The sequence below is a fragment of the Talpa occidentalis genome, unplaced genomic scaffold (assembly GCF_014898055.3).
Source record: "Talpa occidentalis isolate TD23 unplaced genomic scaffold, MPIMG_talOcc4v2.1 talOcc4.11, whole genome shotgun sequence".
NCBI lineage: Eukaryota > Metazoa > Chordata > Mammalia > Eulipotyphla > Talpidae > Talpa > Talpa occidentalis.
Window position 1 is genome coordinate 37,510,208 of NW_023601104.1, and position 21,390 is coordinate 37,531,597.

General features: G+C 54.5%; 1 protein-coding gene across 1 annotated transcript; it reads left to right on the forward strand.

Moving 5' to 3' along the window:
- The first annotated feature begins 596 nt into the window (after positions 1-596).
- On the forward strand, positions 597-21,325 carry LOXL1 (lysyl oxidase like 1). The gene is made up of 6 exons (XM_037502907.2): positions 597-2,153; positions 16,171-16,279; positions 19,050-19,187; positions 19,679-19,835; positions 20,407-20,502; positions 21,206-21,325. The coding sequence occupies exons 1-6, from the start codon at positions 965-967 to the stop codon at positions 21,323-21,325; spliced, it is 1,809 nt and encodes a 602-aa protein (XP_037358804.1). The 5' UTR covers positions 597-964.
- The last annotated feature ends 65 nt before the right edge of the window (positions 21,326-21,390 follow it).

The window sequence follows — 21,390 nt, forward strand, 5'->3', positions numbered from 1 at the left end:
CAGAAAGCACATACCATGTGTGAGAAGTTGATCTCTCCCATGAATTTCCAAGTTCAATCTGGCACAGGGACACACATCCCGATCTACAGACTGGGAGAATCAGGCCCAGAGGTGGGCCAAGAGGGAAAAGGTGAAGCTCTGACCCCACTGTGTTCAGGCCCAAGAGGTACACCTGGGGTACAGAATTAGAAGGTGGTCCTTGTTCAGCATCTCCCCCAGGAGGCTCACCAAGGAGGTGTCTCTCAGAACCGGCTTTGGAGAGAGGCTGGAGTAATGAAGAAGAGTCAGGAGCCAAAGGCCAAGCCAGTAACCTGAGACTGGAGTGCTGGGTCAAAAGCAAAGAAGAAAGGCCACAGTGGTGCAGACACCCCAGTCTAATTCTGCCTGCGGGGGGGGGGGGGGGGGGGGGGGGGGGCCCTGACCCAGCCTGAGTCCCCAAGGCGTCCCCCTTCCTACTCCCAGCTTCATTCCCTTCCTCAAGGGCAGGTCCTGGGCTTGGCAGGGAGCTTCAGGGACAGAGGGAACACAGCAGCTGTGGGGCAAGCCACATAGCTAAAACCCGGCGGGCCATAGGGCCCCGCGGAGGAGGCCCCAGCAGACAGACCAGGCTGCCCAAACCTCCCAAGCTCCCAGCCTGTTGCTTGCTTATTCATTAAGAGTGGGAAAACGCCAGTCCAGCGGCCAGCCAGTGCCGGGCTGGCCATGTAAGCCGTCTTGCCTGCCCGGTGCCCTGCCGAGAGCCTCGTGCAGCCCCGGGCACCGCCCCTGCCCTGCCCTGACCCCTTGGCCTCGAAATGCTGTCATCGGAGGAGCCGTCCCACTCGGGACAAGGCCAGGATGGACAAAGATAGAGCTGGGGCAGACACGGAGCCGTCCTGTCCTCGAGGCCGTGGGAAGAGAAGCACGCGCAGGGGGCCACCCCCGAGAGCCTCTCGGTCCACCAGGCTGCCGCAGAGGGGCCACCATGGCTCTGGCCCGAGCCGGTTGGCAGCTGGGGGCCCTGATGTGGGGCGCTTGCCTCTGCGCCCTGGTGCACGGGCAGCAGGCGCAGCCGGAACTGGGCTCGGACCCCGGGCGCTGGCGGCAGCTGATCCAGTGGGAGAACAACGGGCAGGTGTACAGTCTGCTCAACTCGGGCTCCGAGTACGTGCCGGCCGGGCCCCTGCCGGCCCAGAGTAGTTCGCGAGTGCTGCTGGCAGGCGCCCCCCAGCCCGCCCAGCGGCGCAGCCACGGCGGCCCCCGGCGTCGGCAGGCCCCGTCCCTGCCCCAGCCCGGGCGCGTGGGCTCAGACACCGTGCGCGGCCAAGCGCGGCACCCGTTCGGGTTCGGCCAGGTGCCCGACAACTGGCGGGAGGTGGCCGTCGGGGACAGCTCGGGCCTGGCCCGGGCCCGCACCTCGGTCTCCAACAGGCCAGGGGGGGGCACCTCGGTCTCAGCCTCGGCCTTTGCCAGCACCTACCGCCAGTCGCCCCCTTTCCAGCCACAGTACCCCTACCCGCAGGCGCCCTTCGTCAGCCAGTACGAGAACTACGACCCCGCCTCGCGGACCTACGACCAGGGCTACGTGTACTACCGCGGCGCGGGCGGCGGCCTGGGCGCCGGGGCGGCGGCCGTGGCCTCGGCGGGGGTCGTCTACCCCTTCCAGCCCCGCGCGCGCTACGAGGAGTACGGCGGCGGCGGCGAGGAGCAGCCCGAGTACCCGTCGCCCGGCTTCTACCCGGCCCCGGAGCGGCCCTACGCGCCCCCGCCGCCCGCCGACGGCCTGGACCGCCGCTATTCGCACAGCCTGTACCACGAGGGCCCCGCGGGCCTGGAGCCGGCCCTCCCGGATTCCAGCCCCGACGCGGCGCCGGCCGCCGGCGGCTCCTACAGCGACCCCCGCCTGGGCTGGTACCCGCCCTACGCCAACGTGCCGCCCGAGGCCTACGGCCGGCCCCGGGCCGCCGAGCCGCAGCCCCCCTTCCGGGGCCCGGAGCCGCAGCCGCAGCCCCCCTTCCGTGGGCCGGAGCCGCAGCCCCCCTTCCGTGGGCCGGAGCCGCCCTACCTGCCAGTCCGCAGCTCCGACGCGCCCCCGCCGGTTGGGGAGCGGCAGGGCGCGCAGCAGGGGCGTCTCAGCGTGGGCAGCGTGTATCGACCCCAACAGAACGCTCGCGGTGAGTACCGGCACCCCGGGCACTGGTAGACGCTCCCAGGCGCCCAGACCCTTCTTCCTCTGACCTTCACCAAGGGCCTCCCTGAGCAGCCAAGGAAGGACCCCCCAGCACCGTCCACAGCCCGCGGTGCGCCCCACCTCCGTGCCTTTCCCACGGACGTGCCAGGGTTTGGCCAGGTGGGCTTGGGCTCTGACCTTGCTTGGGGGTAGGGGCTAGAGGCTAGAGAGGCTGGCCTGGCCTTGGTATGCGGCCCCTTGCACACCTGGCGTGAGTCATCCCGGACCAAGGGTTAGTGTCCTTCTCCCTGCCTCTCCCTTTTGCCATTCAGGGCATGAATCCTCCCTTGGAGATGCCCCTGTGCCAGCCTTCCTGGTTGAGCCAGGAGCATAGGGGGTCAGGAAGGCCTGAGGAGATGCCTCTGGAGGTGTGGAAGTTCCCCATACCTGGCCTATGTAAGCTGGACCGCAGTGAGCAGGTTAGAGGGGAGGTCTTAGCTCAGGCAGAAGATCAGACTAGATGAGCAAGAGTCACCTCAGGTGGACACTGCAAGGCCCAACCTAGAGCATCCAGTGAGGCACTATCTGGGTCACAAAATTTAAGGGTGTGCCAAAAAACTCAGTGGTAGAGATAACCGACATTTTGATGCACCTTTTTAGAGTAAAATCATGTAAGAAAAAAAATCTACCGTAAACAAAATACCCAGATTTTAAATAGAACCAGTAAAGGTACCTCACCAAGCCATACTGGAGCCTGGGTAAGCTGAAAAATCAGTCATAATGATCCTGTCTTCATTTGAAATTTTGTATTTTTTAATCAGAATTTTTGCATTCATTTTGATTTTTAAAAATGTAACTTCAGATATAACTTATTTTGGTTACTGGGGGCTTGGTGCCCTCTTAAAATTTTGCTCCCCAGACTCCTCATTCACTTCACTTAGCTCACCCTAGTCCCGGCCTTCGGGGAGCATCCCAGGAGGCAGTGTGGACAGCCCTCCCTCTGACTTCGAGGGTAATGATGTGACCTAGTCTTGGGACGATCCAAGCCATCTGCACTAGAGGAAGGGGGCAACCTTCCTTCTTCAGACGGACGCCTCTACATGTGCTATTAGCAGGCTGGCAATTGTGGCGAAGGTCCACAAGTGGCTTGGCCAGGATGGAGTGGCTATTGGTTCATGCTCTGCTGTCCCCAAATCCCCTTCCTTGCTTCTGTCTCTGCAAGTCCAAAGTCAGCTTTGATTAGGGTTTTCCATTCAGTCCCCAGTGTGTTTGTTCCATCCCTGCCCTGCCCCTTTCCGGCTGTAGTTGGTGACCTGATTCTCCACTGCACACCATGCTGTGACAGGTACATGAGGTGAGGGCTGAGCCCTGGAGCCCAGAGCCACATGTATCACACCAGTACCCATTGCTACTCTGCCTGTCAGCATGGGGACTGCTACCTTGTCCCCAAGCAGACTGACTTCTGGTGAGAGGCAGCTGCTGTCCCTGAGAGGGGTTGTACGGTGGAATCCTGGCTTCTAGGAGCTGCAGACCCCCAAAATTGAGGGAGAGGAGTGTCCCCACTAGAAGTACCCCCTCCCTCACATCCAAGGTGAAGGATTCAAATAGGTGTTAATCCCACTCTGAGAATCTGCAGGAGTTAAGGGCAGGAGCTAGATGAAGACCCTTCGTGATGTGAGGAAGGATGCATCCTCTTGCCCACGGTGGCTGCACACCCATCGGGTCCTCCTGGGATAGGCAGCGTCCCTGAAGCAGGGTGTATGACAGCTGAGCACCACGGCTCCTAGGGTTGCTGGAGGAGAGGACATTCTTCCTATAGGGCACTACCTTGGGTGGTGACTTTTTTTTAGAATGCAAGACTGCAGGGCGGGGCTTGGCTAGAAGCACACACCTGTGGGCAGAGGAGAAAATTGAGACCTTATCTAGTGCGATGCTGCCAGAGGCCGGCATGGGTCTCAGTGTCTCTGCTCTGTCTCTGCTCCCAGCCAATGGCTTTTCTCTGGTCCCTCTTTGGCCTGTCAGTGTTTTGGGTTTGGGGAGGCATGAGTCCTGAGCAAGACCCTGTCTGGAACAGGGATGCTTGATGTTTAGCAGGGCCTCTGCCACTCTCTCTGAGCTCCACAGTTCATCTGAGGTTGAAGATGTTCTCCCTGATGGTAGTGTTTTGGGTGCCAAGCTGTGTGTGATGGTATGCATCAAATCTAGGCCCTGTCCTGGTGGGGAATATAAGGCAGGGGTATGCATAGCAAAGGGGGCACCTCTGTGCTGTTATTGGGCAGAAGCTCCCGTCTAGACTTAGGGGCTCAGGGAGGACTTCCCAGAGGAGAAGTGCCAAGCATTACTCAATGGATGGCTGTCAGCACCTTCCAGTGCCCCGTCCCCCAGTCAGGGAGGGGATGGTATGTGGGTTGGGAATGTCTGTGTGTGTGTGTCGGAGGGGAAGCCAGTTTGGGGCTCACAGGGATCAGTACTTCTCCTCTATCATTGGTTCCCCACCCCTCCCTGCTAGGCCAGCACCATGGAAAATCCTGGTTCAGGGAAGGCCAACCCTGTATGTGAGCTCAGACCCCCAGGCCTAGTGTGGGAGTCCAGGGCAGATTCCCCGTGACTGACCTCATTCCTGCTGGCCACACACCCTGGGGTCTGCGGCCCGGCGCTGGCAGCCTGTGTGTGTGTGGGCGTGGACGTGTCCTCACAACACCAAACACATGTGTGCGCCGCCCACGTCCCTCCATGTTTGGGAGGCTTCCAAGAGCCTGTCCAGAGCCTGCTTTCTTCCTCTGGCGCCTGCACCCTCTTCCCTCCCACCCCCAGCTGGGGACTATGGGCTATGGGAGGCCTCCCATTATCTCCTACTCTGAACCATTTAACTGGAGAGACAGATGCTCAGAGAGCATCACATTCTTAGCCTGGCTCTCACAGTAAATTCATACAGAGACCTGGAGGGGGAAGCCTGCTTCCCAGGGCCAAGGCATGGGGTCCCTTGCACCGTGCACTCCCTCTACCAGGCCCTCCATTCCCATCTCTTTGCCAACACTCCTGCCTCCAAATAGCCTCAAAAGCTCTGAACTGGTGGCCTTGGTGTCGATTAAGATGATTCCCAGCCCCCAAAGACCACTACTCTTCTCTCAGGACATCCCCCACTTACACCCCAAAATTAACCCACCAGCCTTGGTAACCCTTAAGATGAGCTTGGAGCAGGCGCCCTGGGAGGACAACCAGGACATCTTTGATGGCAGCACCAGCTTTGCCTTGCACAGGTCCTCCATCCCTGTTCTCATATGGCCAGGGGGAGGCCAAGAAGTTGCTGTGGCTGCCGCCTCCATGTTCCTTTCCTCCCACCCTTTCCCTGGCCAGTTCATCTTACATATGGGCCAGATGAGCCCTGGCAGTCCTGACCTTGTTACTCTCCTGCTCAAGAAAGTTCCATGGCTCCCTAAGGCCTTCAGGATTAAATCTAAATGCTTTAGAACCTAAGGCACCTCCTTCCCCTCCTCTCCTCCTCCTTCACCTCTCAGGCCTACACAGCCGACACATCTTACCTCCTGCACATACCCGGGGGTCTTGCTAGGGTACCCCTCTTCATCTAGCTTCCTGTGTCCAACAGGCCAGCAGGGCCCCTAAGTCCCTAAGCACAGCCCTGGTTCCCTGCCTCCACCCCACTGCCCAGGCTGGTCCCTTCCAGGTTACCTGCCCATCTCCAATGGACTTGAAGTAGATGCTGGAAGGACAGAGCAGACTTCCACCCAACTACTCTTAAGTTTCTAGCAGAATCATAAGCACCTGGATCTTTGCTGAAGTGCACCTTCCAAGCATAAATATGGTTTCAGTTCTCCTCATCTAGAGAGGTGGAGTGCCTGGTCTCCTGGCACAGACAGAAGACTGAGGCCTGGGGGAACTCTCACAGCTGGATGTGACGGAGCCGGAACTTAGCCTGCACCAGTCACTGCTGCCTAGCTCTGAGGTGACCTGGGAGCTCCCATGCTCCACCTCTGAGCTAGGCAGAGCAGGCTAGTCTGAGCCTCCCCAAGAGCCTTCCTTTTCTAGACCTCAGTTTTCCCAGCTGCCCCCAGGGGGAGAATTACACCGGCATTTACTCATCACTCCTCTAGGTCCCGTATGCTGCTGTTCATTGCATTTCATAGAGTAGGTGACAGGCTCACTTGCTGCTTGTCACTCAGCTTTCCAGTGGTGTAACTAGAATTTGAGTCTGCATGACTCCATCCTGAGTCTTGGCCACCACACTTAAAAAAAGTGTTTTTGATGTATTATTGCTTATCTTACATACCTCATTTATTCACTCATTCCACAGACAGGTGAGTGTCTACTATGTTCTGGTTATGATGGAGGAAGATGGGACTGTGGGTGTGCAAGGCTTTGGACGCACAGGGCACCTCCTGATGTGCTGGTCTGAGGAGTTGGTGTGGAGTCTTGTCACTCTCACTCCAGGCTGCAGAACAGACACTTCTATAGTATTTACACTGCCTGGTGCTGTGCCTGGAGTTTTACAATTAGAGTCTCTTAACCTGCATAACAACCTTAGATATTATGAGTAGTCCCATTTTGCACAGGAGGAAACTGAGGCCCTCAAAAGTTACATGACTTGTCAATGGTCACCTTGCTGTTGACTGGTAGATCCAGAATCACAGTCTTCCATCCCTGAAGTTGCCTCACATTGTTCCTTTAGGAAGAAATGGATTCTTCAGGCCAAAGAATCTGCCCTAAAGAGTCCTGCATGGAGACAGGGGAACCTGGGGCCTCTGCCCACCTCCCTGGTTGGAAGTCAAAGGTCTCTTGTGTCAGAACAGACAAATAGTGCCGCCGGTGGCCTCATCTCAGGCAGACTTCCTGTCTCCTCTCTTATCATCAGGTTATAGGCCACATCCTTCCCCTCCCTCCCCCGACTCAAATTGGACCACCTCTGCAAAAAGAGAGCTCCAGTTTTTTTTTTTTTTAAATGGTCACAGTATTCTTTTTTTTTTTTAAAAAAAAGATTTATTTATCTATACAAGAACCGGGGTACAGGCCAGAGGTGCGGGAGGGTGAGAGGATTCACCAGAGACAGAGTGGGGAGCAGAACAGGCAGACTGACCGAAATACACTGCTGAGGGGAGCAGTGGGCGAGACAGGAGAGGTCTGCTGCGCCATGTGGGTCTCTCCCTGGCTGGCCAGTATTGAACCCGCGCTGCAGAGGCTGCGGACAGCTTCACAGTACAGTGCTCAACCGCCTGTGCCACCAGGGAGGCCCGAGAGCTCCAGTTTTAAAGACTAATTGCAGCCATTTTTTGAACCTTTATTTTGGCACCAGATACTGGGCCAAGCATTTCGATTTCATTTTCTCAGGTAGTCCCCCCAGGAACCTTGGCAATATGGTATGGCCACCTCGATTCTACAGATGAAGACACTAAGTTTAGTAGCACATCTAAGGTCTCTGTGCTCATCAGTGGCTCAGCTGGAACCTAGCTCTTCCCCACTGCACTGCCCCCAACTCTCTGTTCCCCACCTCAGGGAAGGGAATGTTCCCTTGTTCATTGTTTTTCTCAGGTTCAATCTCTCTGGGAACTCAAAATCTGGATTTTGCCTTGAGTTCTTAAGTCCCATAGAGCTTTTGGGGGTGGTGGCAGAGTGGGGAGTATGAGGGCCTTGTGTGCACCAGGCCACTGCTGGGAGTTCTGGCTTTCCATCCCCCTCCTCCTTCTCTCTTAACTCCAGGGACTCCCATCCCCATGTCCTCTCATCTCCTAAGAGGCACCCCTCCCAGTAGTCCCAGCCTGAGTCTACCCCACTCCTGTCTAAGCCAAGAACACATGGAAAACTCCCCAGGGCAGTGGCTGGAATGGCAGGGAGGAAGGGCGGGGAGGAGGCGGGTGGTCCGCCCTTGCAGCCCACACCTGCTTCTAATTCCATGCCGGCATTCCTGCGGAGCAGCTGGCGTGCAGGCCGGAAGGGGAGGCTGGATCTGGTCCCCTCCTGCCCTGACCTGGGCCTCCTTGCCACAGGCAACTGGACCAGGCCACCTTTTTTGGTCTAGATCCAGAATTCTGGGGCCAGGGCTGCACCTAGGTCCATTTCCCCTTTGTTGACCTGTACCCAGCATTTCAGCATCACTAGAAATGAGGTGATGCTAGTGTCAGAGTGCCAGAGCCGGAAGAGACTCAAGTGGGGAGGCAGGGACTGAGAGGCTTTTGCCATCAAAGCCTCAGGAGACTCCCCCTCTTCCACCTGCTCCTGGGTCAACTGAAGCCACAGGTTTTCCAACGCCAAAGCAAACATTTTTCAAAAGAAAGGACTTGTGGAATCAGTTCCAACCTCTGCTAGATAATAAGGTCTGTCAGGCCTCCCGGTGGCGCAGCGGTTGAGCACTGGGCTGCGAAGCTGCCCGCAGTCTCTGCAGCTCCGGTTAGATCCCCGGCTGCTGGCGAGGGTCCCACATGGCGTGCAGACCTCTCCTGCTGCGCCCGCTGCTCCCCTCAGCAGTGTGCTTCGTTGGTCTGCCTGTTCTGCTCCCCACTCTGGCTCTGGTGAATTCTCTCACCCTTCCGCACTTCTGACTGTACCCAGTGCTTGTATAAATAAATAAATCTTTAAAAAAAAAAAGGTCTGTCCTCACACAGGCAGATGCCCCAGACCTTCTGTAGGGTGCAGGTATTTGTGCATGTGCTTGTCAAGGGCATAGAGGTGCCAGTCTCTGAGCCAGGTTCGGGGAATTCCTGGGTGCCCAGGACTCATCCCTGTCCTCAATAAGTTCTCAGCCCAGCCACAAGAGAGCAGGATCATCGACCTCCATCTTGCCCATCTCTCCAACTCCCAGAACTCACTGTGCAGGGAGATCTGGGCCAGCAGCTGGACCACAGGCACAGGACAGTCCACCCAAACCTAGAGGCTCTAATCTGGCTAAGATGGGCAGATATCATCATGAGGAAATTCAGCCACTCAACAATTATTTATTAAGTGTCTTGCCATGTACTACGAAATGGTCTAGATCTGGGTATTCATTAGTGAAAAGAGGCAAAATCCTTGCTCTTGTGGTGCTTATATTTTCATGGACAAACATAATTAACGGGTAAATAATAAAGGCTTGTGAGCACTGTGGAAAAAATAGATATGGGCAAGGAAGATCTGCCATATGGGGAAGGGCAGGTTGCAGGGGTGGTCAGGGCAGGCCTTATGAAATTGAGGTGAATGAGTGAGCCATGTAGCTGTCTGTGGGAAAAGCATTCCATACAGAGGAAACAACCAGTGCAAAGGCCCTGAGGTAGAATTCCCTGGGTTTTCAAGTATGTTCTAGTGTGGTAAGAGTAGGGCGATGGGGGCATAATGGGAGACAGGTGAAAGAGGAAACAGGGCCCGGGCTGTGAAGGGCCTTGTTGGCCACTACGAGGACTTCAGCTTTCACTCTCCATGCATTGGGTCTTGACTCCTGTGTGGGAGGGGATGGATGGCAGACAGACAGGGAGACCAAGAGGAGGCTGGTTCAGAGGTCCAGGTAGAGATGTGGATTCAGGCAGAGATAACCAGACAGGGTCCTAACAGCTTTGGTGATGGAAGTCAGAATAGGTTTTTGAAAATAGAACTGATGGGATTTCCTGAATGGATTATATGTGGGGTATTAGACTAAGAGAGGTGGCAAACATAGCACTGAGCTTCATCCTGAAAGGATGAAGTTGCCCTAAGTTGAGATGGAAAGACTGCTGGCCCATAAGACTTTAGAAGAAAGATGAAGAAGGAAGAAAAGAAAGATGAAAAGCTCAGGTCACTGAAAGGTCTGAGGGATCAGGAGGGAACTTCGGGGGCTTGAAACAAATAGGGAGGCTTCTGGAATTGGGGACAGAGGGTACTAAGCAGGGCTTGCCAAGATGGGGAGGGGAGGAAGGGTAGGGCTGTGTTCACACAAGGATGTGTAAGGAGTGAGGTGTGCAAGGGGGCAACAGAAGGCTTGGTGCATGGAGAAGGTAGCTGACCTCCCCACAGGTTAGCTGTGGCCTCCTCGCAATTCAGCCTCGGCCTACTTCTAGGCAGTTAGCTCAATTGCACAAACACTCACAGATCCCCTTCTCTGAGCCGAGTCTGCTGCACAGAGGGGTGAGGCTGTGAATAGTTAGGTAGGGGCAGCAGATGTGTGCTAGAAGAGGGAAGGGGATATAGGGGGATGGTTAGAGCCGTGGTCAAGGCTGACAAGGTAGGCTTTGGGACCTAAAGACTGTACCTTGGTGAGGACAGAGCTGGATGGTGTGTGTGAGTGTGTGTGCGTGTGTGTGTGTGTGCGCGCGCAACAGAGATTCCAAGGCAAGTGCACATACAGGATAGTATCAGTGGCCAGAAGCAGAAAGTGTGTGCTAGGGAGATAACTGCTTACCAATCCATAGGGTTAAGGGGTCTGGAATGCCAGGGTAAGGCCAGACCACAGAACTTTAGCTCTGAGGGGTCCAGCAACTCTGAGGGGCCTGTCCTTAAGTTTAAGCTGCCATTCTGAGAAAATCTCATCTTGACTCTGGAGGCACTGCAGAGCCATTGAAGGTTCTGGATCCAGCCTATGGTGATCATGGCTCCTTTGCCAAGACAGGGATTGGCTCTTCCAGTGGATCCTGCAGCCACATTGCCTGCCAGCTCATTATGCAGGTATGGCACTGCCAGGCCAGTACAGTCAATTTAATGTCCTGATTATTCGATGACAATTATCCTAGGGCACAGAGCTGCCATCTCCTACCCTGAAGGCCCTCCCAACTCATTTTTACTCAAGGCCTTGCTCTGTGAGCCTTCTGCTTTCCCCACCTAGAGGCTCCTCTGAAGTCTGGCTGTGCAAGCCCAAACAGCCCGCTCCACACATATTTCACAACCCACTGACTGGTTCCTGCTGGACACTGTTTATCCTCTAGTGAGGGCTCAGATTAGGGCTAATATTGCATTCCACTTGCCTTCCTCTGCTTCTTATGAGCAGGAGGCCTAAGAAGGAAAGATTTCAAGAGAGATGAGGTTTATGAAACCCACAGAAAAGGGAAGCCAAGAGGGAAACAGGTGAGGTGTGGGCAAGCAACAGGAATGTGACCGCAGGCCCTTTGCAGTGGGCAGCCTCCAGGAACTGTGGAGCACGAGGGAGCAGATTTCTCATGAAGCAGGAAGGATTTTGGTCAGACAGTGGGAGAATTTCCTGGCTGCTAAAGTATCTTTTGTAGAGGTTGTAAGAGGTCTCAGGCTCTTGCCCAAGACTGGGGCATGCACAGCGTAACTCCTGAGAAGTATTTTAATCTCTGCGTGTTTATGCACTCATCTACCTGTGCTGGAGGTCCCGTTAATCCCAACTCCAGATCATCCAGATGGGGAAACTGAGCCCAAGAAAAGGGAAGGGACCTGGACTCTGAGATCTTAGACAGCATGACAAGGTCCCCCTCTGGACCAGGTCCAGCCTGGGGTGAGAGGCAGGGAGGGTTTGTCCTGAGCATGCTGCCCCCTGCCCCCCAAGAGGCAGTGTGAAGAGGCCCTGGATCCCTGGAGAAGGAAGCACTGGGTGTGGGGTGGAATGCAGATCCTTGTCCCTTGGCCCTGTGCCTTCACTCCCCTGAAGGGTCTGAAGGAGCCCATCAAGGGCCCAGGTATCCCCAGACCAGAGGCTTCCTGCAGAATGGCCTTGAGACCTGATTCACTCACATGTCACTCTCCAGCCAGCAGCCTGACTTCTGCCATCCTAGGGCCTTTGGTGCTCGCTGACTCTAGGCCCCCTCCTCACCCACTCCCCTGCTCCCGCCGCCTCCCCCCCTCCAAATCCTGAAGTGCACAGCACCACAGTCAGTACATTCACTCTGGAGAAGAGGGCCCAGGGCACTAGACCAGGGGTGGCGGGGGGGAGGGCAATTAGAGCTGGAGAGATGGAGGTGGTGAGGTCTGGAGAGGGGCCAGGCTTGCCCAGAGTCACGCAGAAAGTCTATAACCCAGTAGACTGAGAAGCCATCCTCCTGTCTACCTCCTGGGAGCAAAAGGCAGGACACTGGGTAAGCTGAGCAAGACCCTATGCCTGGTCTCCCAGTGGTCAGCCCTGTCCCCGAGAAGAAGAGGAGGGGTCCAGCATGAACTTGATAGATCGTAGAAGTTTAAGAGACTGAAAAACCAAGAAGCAGAGTAAGATCTATAAGACAATATCGTTTATATACTTTAAGAATACATACTCCTCTCTAACACATGGCAGATTTTATACAGAGACACAGATGTTTAACATGTGACTGAGGGTGGGATGAGAATGAAGGTAGAACAAACTCTTTTTTTACAAGGGTCTCATAAGACCAGTGAAAATGCTTTGTTTGCTCCAAACAGAAAATTATGATGACTTTAGTTTATCTATATTTATAGAAGAGGGGAGTCTCTGGAAAAAGTTCTCACTGGAATGCACTTCATACTTTGTGATAAGTCCAAGGGCTGGGTGACTCCAAATATTCCAGCAGTTCTGAGGGGTCTGTCCTTAGTCTTTCTCCCAAATCCCCACATTTGTAATAGTCTACAATGCTCCTTCCCCAGAGCTCTGCAGCTTACCTGCCCCTTTCAAAATGACTTTCCCAGGACCAGAGGTTCTCCTTGCCTTTTGAGTAAGTGTTACTCTGTCTCCAGGACCTTCCCCTGGAGATGGGGGGTGAATACAAGGTCTGGTTTGTAACTGGACTTCATCCTGTGTCGCCCACCCTGCTTGGAGGGCTTGACTATACTTATAAGTGAGGAACAGCAGACCAGTACCCCTATCTCTTCATCCACAAGCCCCCACCCCTGCTCTCAAGCCTTCCCTTATCACATAGCCTAGCCCCACCACCAGCCCCTAGGAAGGGGTTCAGCGTCCAAGCCCGCAGGCCTGGCTGCAGAAGGAGACAGGCCCCTTTTGGGAAAACACACCAGCCAAGGGAGTGGGCCGCCTGTTCCCGGGGACCTTGGCAGGAGACTGATCTCCTGAGGCTGCTTTCTTTTCCAGCATCTTCTCCCAGACAATGAGGGTGTGACAGGGTGGAGCATGCCTGGGGGAGCCTGTTACGGCAGTCACAGGAGCCCTGTGATTGTCAAAGATGTGGAACAAAAGAAAGGTAAAATGGAGTGATTTCATTTAAGTTCTAGGAAAGACATAATTAATATAGAGTGATTAAAAGGCCAATGAAATGGTTCCCTGGGGTGGGGGAAGTAAGAACGAAGCAGGATTTACTGGGAAGGGTTAGGAGGGAATTTTCAGCGCTGATGGAAATAATCCATAGCCTAATTGTGTGGCAGTTACATGGGGTTTACATTTGTGGAAACTTTTCAATCTGTATAACTAAAATCTGTGTATTTCTGACTGTGTGTAGATTAGACTTTTAAAAGTTTATTTTTATAAAAATAAGAATGACAAGAGGAGTCCAGGGGTGGGGGTGGGGCCCTAGATCTCCTCCTGGACAGTACCGACTCACTGTGTGACTGGGGGAAATTCATCGCCCTCTCTGAGCTGCAGTTCCCTCCAGTACCTCCTTGTCTCTCAGGGAAAGGTGTGGAGCACACTCCTGGATGACTAGAATAGTGAAGTCTGAGCCGCTAACTGTTCAAGATGCCTGTTGACAGAAACTGAGGTGGAGGGCAGTCAGTCAGCCACGCAGCACAGTGGCTTGCCCCTCTGAGAGGTGAGAAGAGCCCTGCCCTCAGAGAGCACACAGTCTGGTATGGCATACACATAGGTAAATTATGGTGAAATCTGATTATAGATTACTACAGACCTAGAGATAAGATATGAGATGGATGTGTAGGCTGTCAATCAGGGAAGATTTCCCGGAGCAGGAGGCACCCTCCTCAACCTGAGATTTTTCAACAGTAAGAGGAAGATCATCTATGGGGCAAGCCACAGATTGTGAGCAGCTGAAGGGTCTGTTCTTGTCTTTCTCCCAAATCCCCACATTTGTAGTAGTCTACAAGTGCTCCTCCCCCATAGCTCTGGAGCTAACCAAAAAACCATCCTACTCAGTTATAATCCAAAAGGATCAGTGATGTCAAAGCAACTCTGTTAAGGTTTTGTTTTTTAAGTACTAAGATTTAGTCTATAAACAGGACAAAGAGCAATGATTCTGAGGTCCAGAGTTGTTGATAGTTATCAGACCTCAGTGTGTGGTCAGGAGTAGGGCTCAGTATGGGACCAGGGTCAGGGCTCAGTGTGTGTCCAGGGTCAGGGCTCAGTGTGTGTCCAGAGTCGGGGCTCTGTCAGAGGCCAGGAATGGCACTGACCCTCGCTGGCCTTGAATACCCCTGGCCTTTTACTCAATTGGCTCTTCTCACTTCCCTAAGCTACAGAGCCAACTCATGGAATGGCCTAGAGAGGAAGGGTCGGGCCAGAAAAGCTTTGTGGAGCCATCTGTGCAGTGTTTATTGAAACCGGTCCTGGGGTGGGAGAGGCAGGCTGTCTGGTGCCAAATACTGGGTCTCTTGAGGCTACAGGCCCTGCTGACCCACCCCCTCATATTCCTGAGGGCAAGGCATAGCAATGGGGATGGGGACTACTCCTGACTTCCTCATCTCCCTCCCAGAGGCTTCTGGGGACCCAAAAGTCAGAAACAGCTTGGTACCAAGGTGGCCCCTTGCTTTTGAGGACCTGAGGATCCCTCGGGAAATGACTGCAGGCATTCCTGAGGACTTGAGTAATAGGATCTAGGCTGGCCAAGAGGGCCCCCATCAGCCAGGAGCCACCTCATCTGCACCCACCCTGTACTCTAAGCTTCCTCTTCATTCCCAGTAGGTGAGGTCATAGTGGCTGCCTAGACTAGGCTCTCTCATGAGACATGGGCCCCAGGGCAAGCAGGGCTGGGGCCTGTGCATGAGAGGAGTGGGGTACAGGCAGACCCCTTTGTCAAAGGCTTAGAAGCCTTTTCTCTGCCTTACTTTCTGAGCCTGAAAGCTGATAAGAGAGTTTTGGCAGGAAGAAGAGGGGGCTGGAAGCCTGTCTGTATGACTCAAGTCCTCCCACCTTGCTTGCCCCTGAAGAGCAGAAAACTTGAAAGAAGCAAAGAGGAACTTACAGCATTGCTGCATGGTCTATATGCCAGAGTCCCTGGATCTTGAGAGGGGAGGGGGCAGCAAGGCCCCTGGGCCTATTCCCCAAGTCTGTGGTGGAGCTGGAATGGAGACCAAGTCTGGAGTCTCTGCCCACCTCCCACAGTCCCAGCATCAAGACCAGTCCTTCTCTACTGCAAATGTGGATAGGCTCTGGATAGCTGAGTTTGGTTTCTACTTATTCCCAATAATGCATACTAGGACTGACTCACGCACAGAGGGAGGAGGGCAGGAGGCACAGACTCCTGCTTCTAGCTGGTCCTGGCTGGGGAACAAGTGATCCCGGGCTGGAGCTACCCCCAGGCCTCTGGAATAGACCCAGGGCCCTGAGGGGAAGAAAGGCATTTTGAGAGGGTCAGGCTGGATGCCCAGTCTGAGATTCCTGGCTGGTCAGCAGCCTGCTCTGCAGAGACTGCTGGCCCATCCCTGCCAAACAACCTTCGCTGCACCAGTCAACATTTACCTGACTCTGCCCATGAGCCTCCTGGGACCCACCAGGGCCAGAAGCCCAGGGCTCACTTGGTGGCTCATGGAGCTGCAGGGTGAGGGGAGCAGAGAGCACATGTGGCCTGATGCCCAGAGACCTGGGGAGCAGGGACATGGAAGAGTGTGTGTCTGTCAGGATACTACTTGGTTCATTCACTCCTGCCTCCTGGTTCTTGTTCTTCCCATGGTCCCCTGCCATGACCCTTTCCTCTTTGGCTCTCAGGACATTCTGCCCTATCTCCCAGATCTTCCTCATTCCCAGCTTCTCCAGAAAGAGGAGCTGGTCCTGCAGTGTGGACCTTCCAAGGCGAGCTTCTGCTCCCCAACTTCTCTGACCCCACCCCTGAGCTCAGGGAGAATAGTTCGAATTATACACCCAGTTGAGGAAGCCAGGTTTTGGGGGTTGGGAAGGCCTCTGGGCATTAGCCGTGGCCCTCCTGACCCTCACTACACTACTTCCTTCCTCCCTCCTCCTTCTCTCCTACTGCCCTCCTCAGGTCTCCCTGACTTGATTCCGGACCCCAACTATGTGCAAGCATCCACTTACGTCCAGAGAGCCCATCTGTATTCCTTGCGGTGTGCTGCAGAAGAGAAGTGTCTGGCCAGGTAAGCAACTGGGGACAAGGTGCAAAGCACTAGGACTGTCCCAGGAGCCACCCGGACCTGTGCTCATGCCAGCCAGGGCTTTCAGGACCTTGCTGTCTTCACCATGTGCCTTGCCTGTCCCAAGGGAGTCAGGACGGGCAGGGAAAAAGCAGTACCCAGCATTTCTCTATATGGCATTTACCAGGGACTTGACTTAGTCTGGCTGTCATCTTCACTCCAGCTTAGAGGCACATGCTGCCCCATGAGAGGAAATGAAACTTTCCATTCTGAGCTGCCTCTTGCATAGGTTCCTCTGGGTCCCTCAAGGACCCAGAAAGTCCTGGGTGGACAAATCAGCCTTCAGGATAGAGGGCACAATTAGGGACCCATCCCCAGAGAGGAGAGCCGTGACTTTGGCTGTCTCTGGGGCAGTGGTCATGGGTGACAAAGAAGCCTCAGTTGTGTCGCACAAGAGGGAGGGGAAGGGACACAGAAGGTGAGGATGATTCCCCTCCATTATCCCTGGGCGATTCTGTCTCCTGCAGCACTTGTTTCTGATTTCATGACCAGAGACTATTCTGTTGAAATATCTGTATATTGGGAACTTGTCCCTCTACTAACAGAGCTAATCAAAGATACATCAACTTAATACTTTTCTCTTTTTTTGGTTGACATCCCTTTATTGAAAGCACCTATTTTTCTCAATTACTTGCCTTTTTTTTTGATGCTGAACACTATTTACTTTTACTTTTTGGTATCTTGGAAACCTTTAGAATCTCAATAGTATCTCACTTACAGAACCTCTAGTCCACCATCACTCACAGCAACTGACCACTAACTGTCTCTCTTGCTAATGGGATAAGGAGCGCGAACCAGAATGTAACTCAGCTCACTGCTTCCTTCATTGAGAAGGTCTTGCTTCAAAATAAAAAGTCTCAGCTGAATTAAACAGTGTGATTAGTGACTGACATTCTGGTGCCAGTTGCTTATCTCATTACAGACTGGCAACGGTGTGCAAGCTGCCAGGCGTCAGGGACCACACGCTGACTACCACTCAGGCAGCCTGCCCCTTGTGGTCTGGTCTGGTTTTGTTGCATTTGTACCTGGGAAGACAGGGACTGTCCCTGGGTGTCGCCTTCACTCGGGCCCTGCTGGCACATGCTGCCCCTTCATGATAGAGAAGTAATGAGAGGAAATAAAACCTTTCTGTTCTGAGCTGCCTCTTTTAAAGGTTCCTCTGGGTCCCACAAGGATATATGTCCCTTAATATTAGCTCCTGCCATCATTTCTCTAGCAATGAGGTACCGCAAGCTCCAAGGCTGAGTTTGGAGGCATTTGAGTGAAAGCCACACTATTGCTCCACCTTTATGGGGCATTTGTGTGCCCAGACCTGAGCTCCAGGATGGCCTGGAGAAGGCAGCTCCATCATAGGGGGTCTCCTGGGCTAGCTGGAAAGAGTGACCCCTCACCCATGCCCTAGAATGATTCACATATGGAGCTGTGGAGGCCAGAGGGAGAGGTCGGCTAGGGCCGAGGCATCAGAGCACGGGATGCAGACAGAACTGAGCTCTGGAGTGCAGAGCCCTCCAACATCATTGAAAGTGTGGGCTGCAGACCAGGGCCAGGTCACAGACTGCAGGCAGAGCCCAGACAAGGGAAGGGACGTGCTCCAAGTCTCACCGCGTGTTTGCGGCCAAGCTGGGCCTAGAACCTAGACCCTGATGGTTTCCCACGGTGTGCTGAGCTGAACAGAAGGGCAGGATTTAGCTGAACAGAGAGAGGGAGGATGTTTTGTTCCAACCCAGACACAAACAGATTCCAAGCCTCCCCCAGACAAGGCCAAGAGCCTTACGTCCTGGCAGACAGGAGCCTGGCTGCCTGTTGTCCAGACAGCCTCTCAGAGAGAGCGAGCTAATCCCCACAACTGGCCACCTCCTGCCTCTGGCCTTAGGACACAGACCTTAATGAGTGCCAGGGAAGTGCCCCTGAGGTCAGCCAGGACAGCTGTGCGCAGTCAGTCCTCACAGTACAGCTGCTGTGTGTGTGTGTGTGTGTGTGTGTGTATGTGTCCCACTGCCACAGTTGAGAATTGGGTGTCACAAAGTGAATTGCGAGCAGGCTGAACCAGACCCATGACCTGTGCTCCCTGAATAGAGAAAGGCGGGCCACTGGCCCTATAGCCACACAATCAGGGAGAGGTGGCCTGGTCACACCAACCTAACTCTGGGTGTGGACGGTAACTGATACGCTGTTAGAGCTCATAGGCAGTTGACTCCTCTCAATGGGGAAATCAGGACAGGCTTCCTGGAGGAGGGGATCTGAGTTGACCTCAAAGGCTGGATTAGGTGAACAGTCAGGTAAACTATTCTGGGTCAGGTGAACAGCATGGGCAAAAGTATGGATTAGCAAAAGGGTTAAAGCTGTTTGGGAAACAACATTTGTAACAGAACCAAGAGTATGTGTGGGAGCAGCAGAACAGACATGACCAGAAAAAGGAAGAGGTTTCGACATTGAAGAGTCAGAACCTGGTTCTTAGGTCCATGCCTGAGACATGACCAACATGTCTTTGGTCAACAATTAGGACTCTGCCTGCAGGAGGGAAGACTCATCAGGATCTTCTGCATAGGGCCACTTTTTAAATGCCCTTCAAAGAGTTTGCTATGCCCCCAGACCCAGGGAGGCCTATGCCTCTGCCGCAATGCAGGTCAGATGTGTGGGTCCTCAGGGGCCATTACAGGTATTGGTTTCATGGTACCTAGCCCCACTTGCTTCTCCCCATCTGTCTCTGCAGCACAGCATATGCCCCCGAAGCCACTGACTATGACGTGCGGGTACTACTGCGCTTCCCCCAGCGTGTGAAGAACCAGGGCACAGCGGACTTCCTCCCGAACCGGCCGAAGCACACCTGGGAGTGGCACAGCTGCCACCAGTGAGTGGGGTGCCCTGCCTCTGCGGCCCTCCTGGGGGCCAGGGGCCTGCTGCCTGAGCTCCCCTCACCCAGTAGCACCCTGAGAGAGGCAGGTGCTGATGGGAGGACCCTGGTGAGGTGTTTCTGCCAAGGATCCTTCATGAGGGCAAGAAGTTCTCAGAGGAGCCTTAGCAGAAGCTGGACTAGAAGATGGGGCATGGAATGGTTGGCCTCGATAAGGGACAGACATGTCTAGAATACAGGGCATTGTATTAGAGGGAGGTCTGTGCAGGTGGGAGCTCAATAGGAAATGAGGAGTCCTGAGGAGGTGTTCTGCCAGGGTGACCTGGCTAGGTGAGGACAACAAAGATGCCTCCCTGGAAGGGCACAGGGCACCACAGATTCACAAGAGCCCTGACTGGTCAGGAGGCTAGGTCACAGCAGGCTCAGCAAGGCCTGTCTTGGGGGACCGAAGGGGAAGCTCGGAGGGTGACCTCTTCTCCCTCCTGCAGACATTACCACAGCATGGACGAGTTCAGCCACTACGACCTGCTGGATGCAGCCACAGGCAAGAAGGTGGCCGAGGGCCACAAGGCCAGCTTCTGCCTGGAGGACAGCACCTGCGACTTCGGCAACCTCAAGCGCTATGCATGCACCTCTCACACGCAGGTTGGGCCAGAGAGGCAGGGCGTGGGCACAGGAGTCTGGAAGTGGGGAACAGAGAGCTCCTTTCTGGGTGACATGAAGATGGGCTGCTGCCAAGGCTCCTGACTGCTCAGCTCTGTGGGTCCTCTTACCAATCCCCAGCACCACAGGTCCCTTGGTGACTGCCTCTCCCTGCCCAGGCCCCTTCCTACATCCTGCCCAGGGGTGTCTGCCAGTGGAAGAAACATTCTGATGAAGTCCAATTGGCATCGTGTTCCCTTTGCCTGTTTGTCCATCCAAATCCACCTTCATCTGTCCAAGCATCCACAGAGGGTCCATCTGTCCTGCCTTTTTATCTTTTCTGCCATCCCGTTCTCTCCCAGGCACACTCCCCTTCATTTCACATCCCCTCAATCTGGATATTATATTTCTGCATCTCTGGTCCATACATCTTGTGGGCTTTGAGGGAAGACAGGCCCAATCTGGGCAGCTACCCGGGGCCTGCCTCAGGGCAAAGCACAGAGAGGGAGGGTGGGCCTGGGGTGTCCCTGGGAGTGCATAGCACCCCAACCTCTACTCCTATTCCTGTTCTCAGGGCCTGAGCCCAGGGTGCTATGATACTTATAATGCGGACATCGACTGCCAGTGGATCGACATAACTGATGTGCAGCCTGGGAACTACATCCTGAAGGTGGGCCTCCTGATCTGGGGCACTCCCTCCCACTTCCCATTGGTGTTCCTCAGCTCTGAGATAGCTTCAGCCTCTGGGCATGTTCCCACCTACCCAGCAGACTTGCCTCTGTGATGCTGGAGGAGGTGGAGACTCATGTGTCCTAAGTAAAAGAGGACTTGGAGAGCCATTTGATCCATCCCCTTGGCTGCGGGCAGGGGAGTTCCTGTGCCATCTGGGAGAGGACGCCCTTCCAGAGATAGAGACTCTGCTACTCGCAGTGACCCCCACAAAGCAGAGGGTGCCTATGCCCTGGAGTCCCTTTTAGCCTGAGTGTCCACTCATTCCAGTTATGGAGTGAGTGTTTCATTGCTATGTTTCCATTGCTGTTTCCTTGATCAGTAACTCAACCTCTCTGACCCAGAATGCTGGGTGCAGGGCCCACCTCACCTGGGGCCTGGCTCTGGGAAAGCTTCCTAACTTCTGATAAGGGTGATCTGATGATGGTTTCTGTGACCACCAGCTTTCTGCATCTCCCCACATCTGTCCATTAGCGTATCTTTGCGCCTTGCCTCTTGGTCTCCCACCATCTTTTTCCATCTCTCTCTCTCCTCACCTCTGTGTCCCATCTCTATCTGCTTCTCCACTCACTTCCCTGGTAGCTAAGTGAGATGCAGTCCTCTGACCCCCGCCCCCTGCCCCATCTGTTTCCCTTCTTCTTCAGGTGCACGTTAATCCGAAGTACATTGTTTTGGAGTCTGACTTCACCAACAACGTGGTGAGATGCAACATCCATTACACAGGTCGCTACGTTTCTACTACAAACTGCAAAATTGTCCAGTAAGTGTTTTCCCTGCACCTCCCTGCCCTGTCCCAGTCCTACCTAGAGAACAAGCAGGAGGTTGTGAA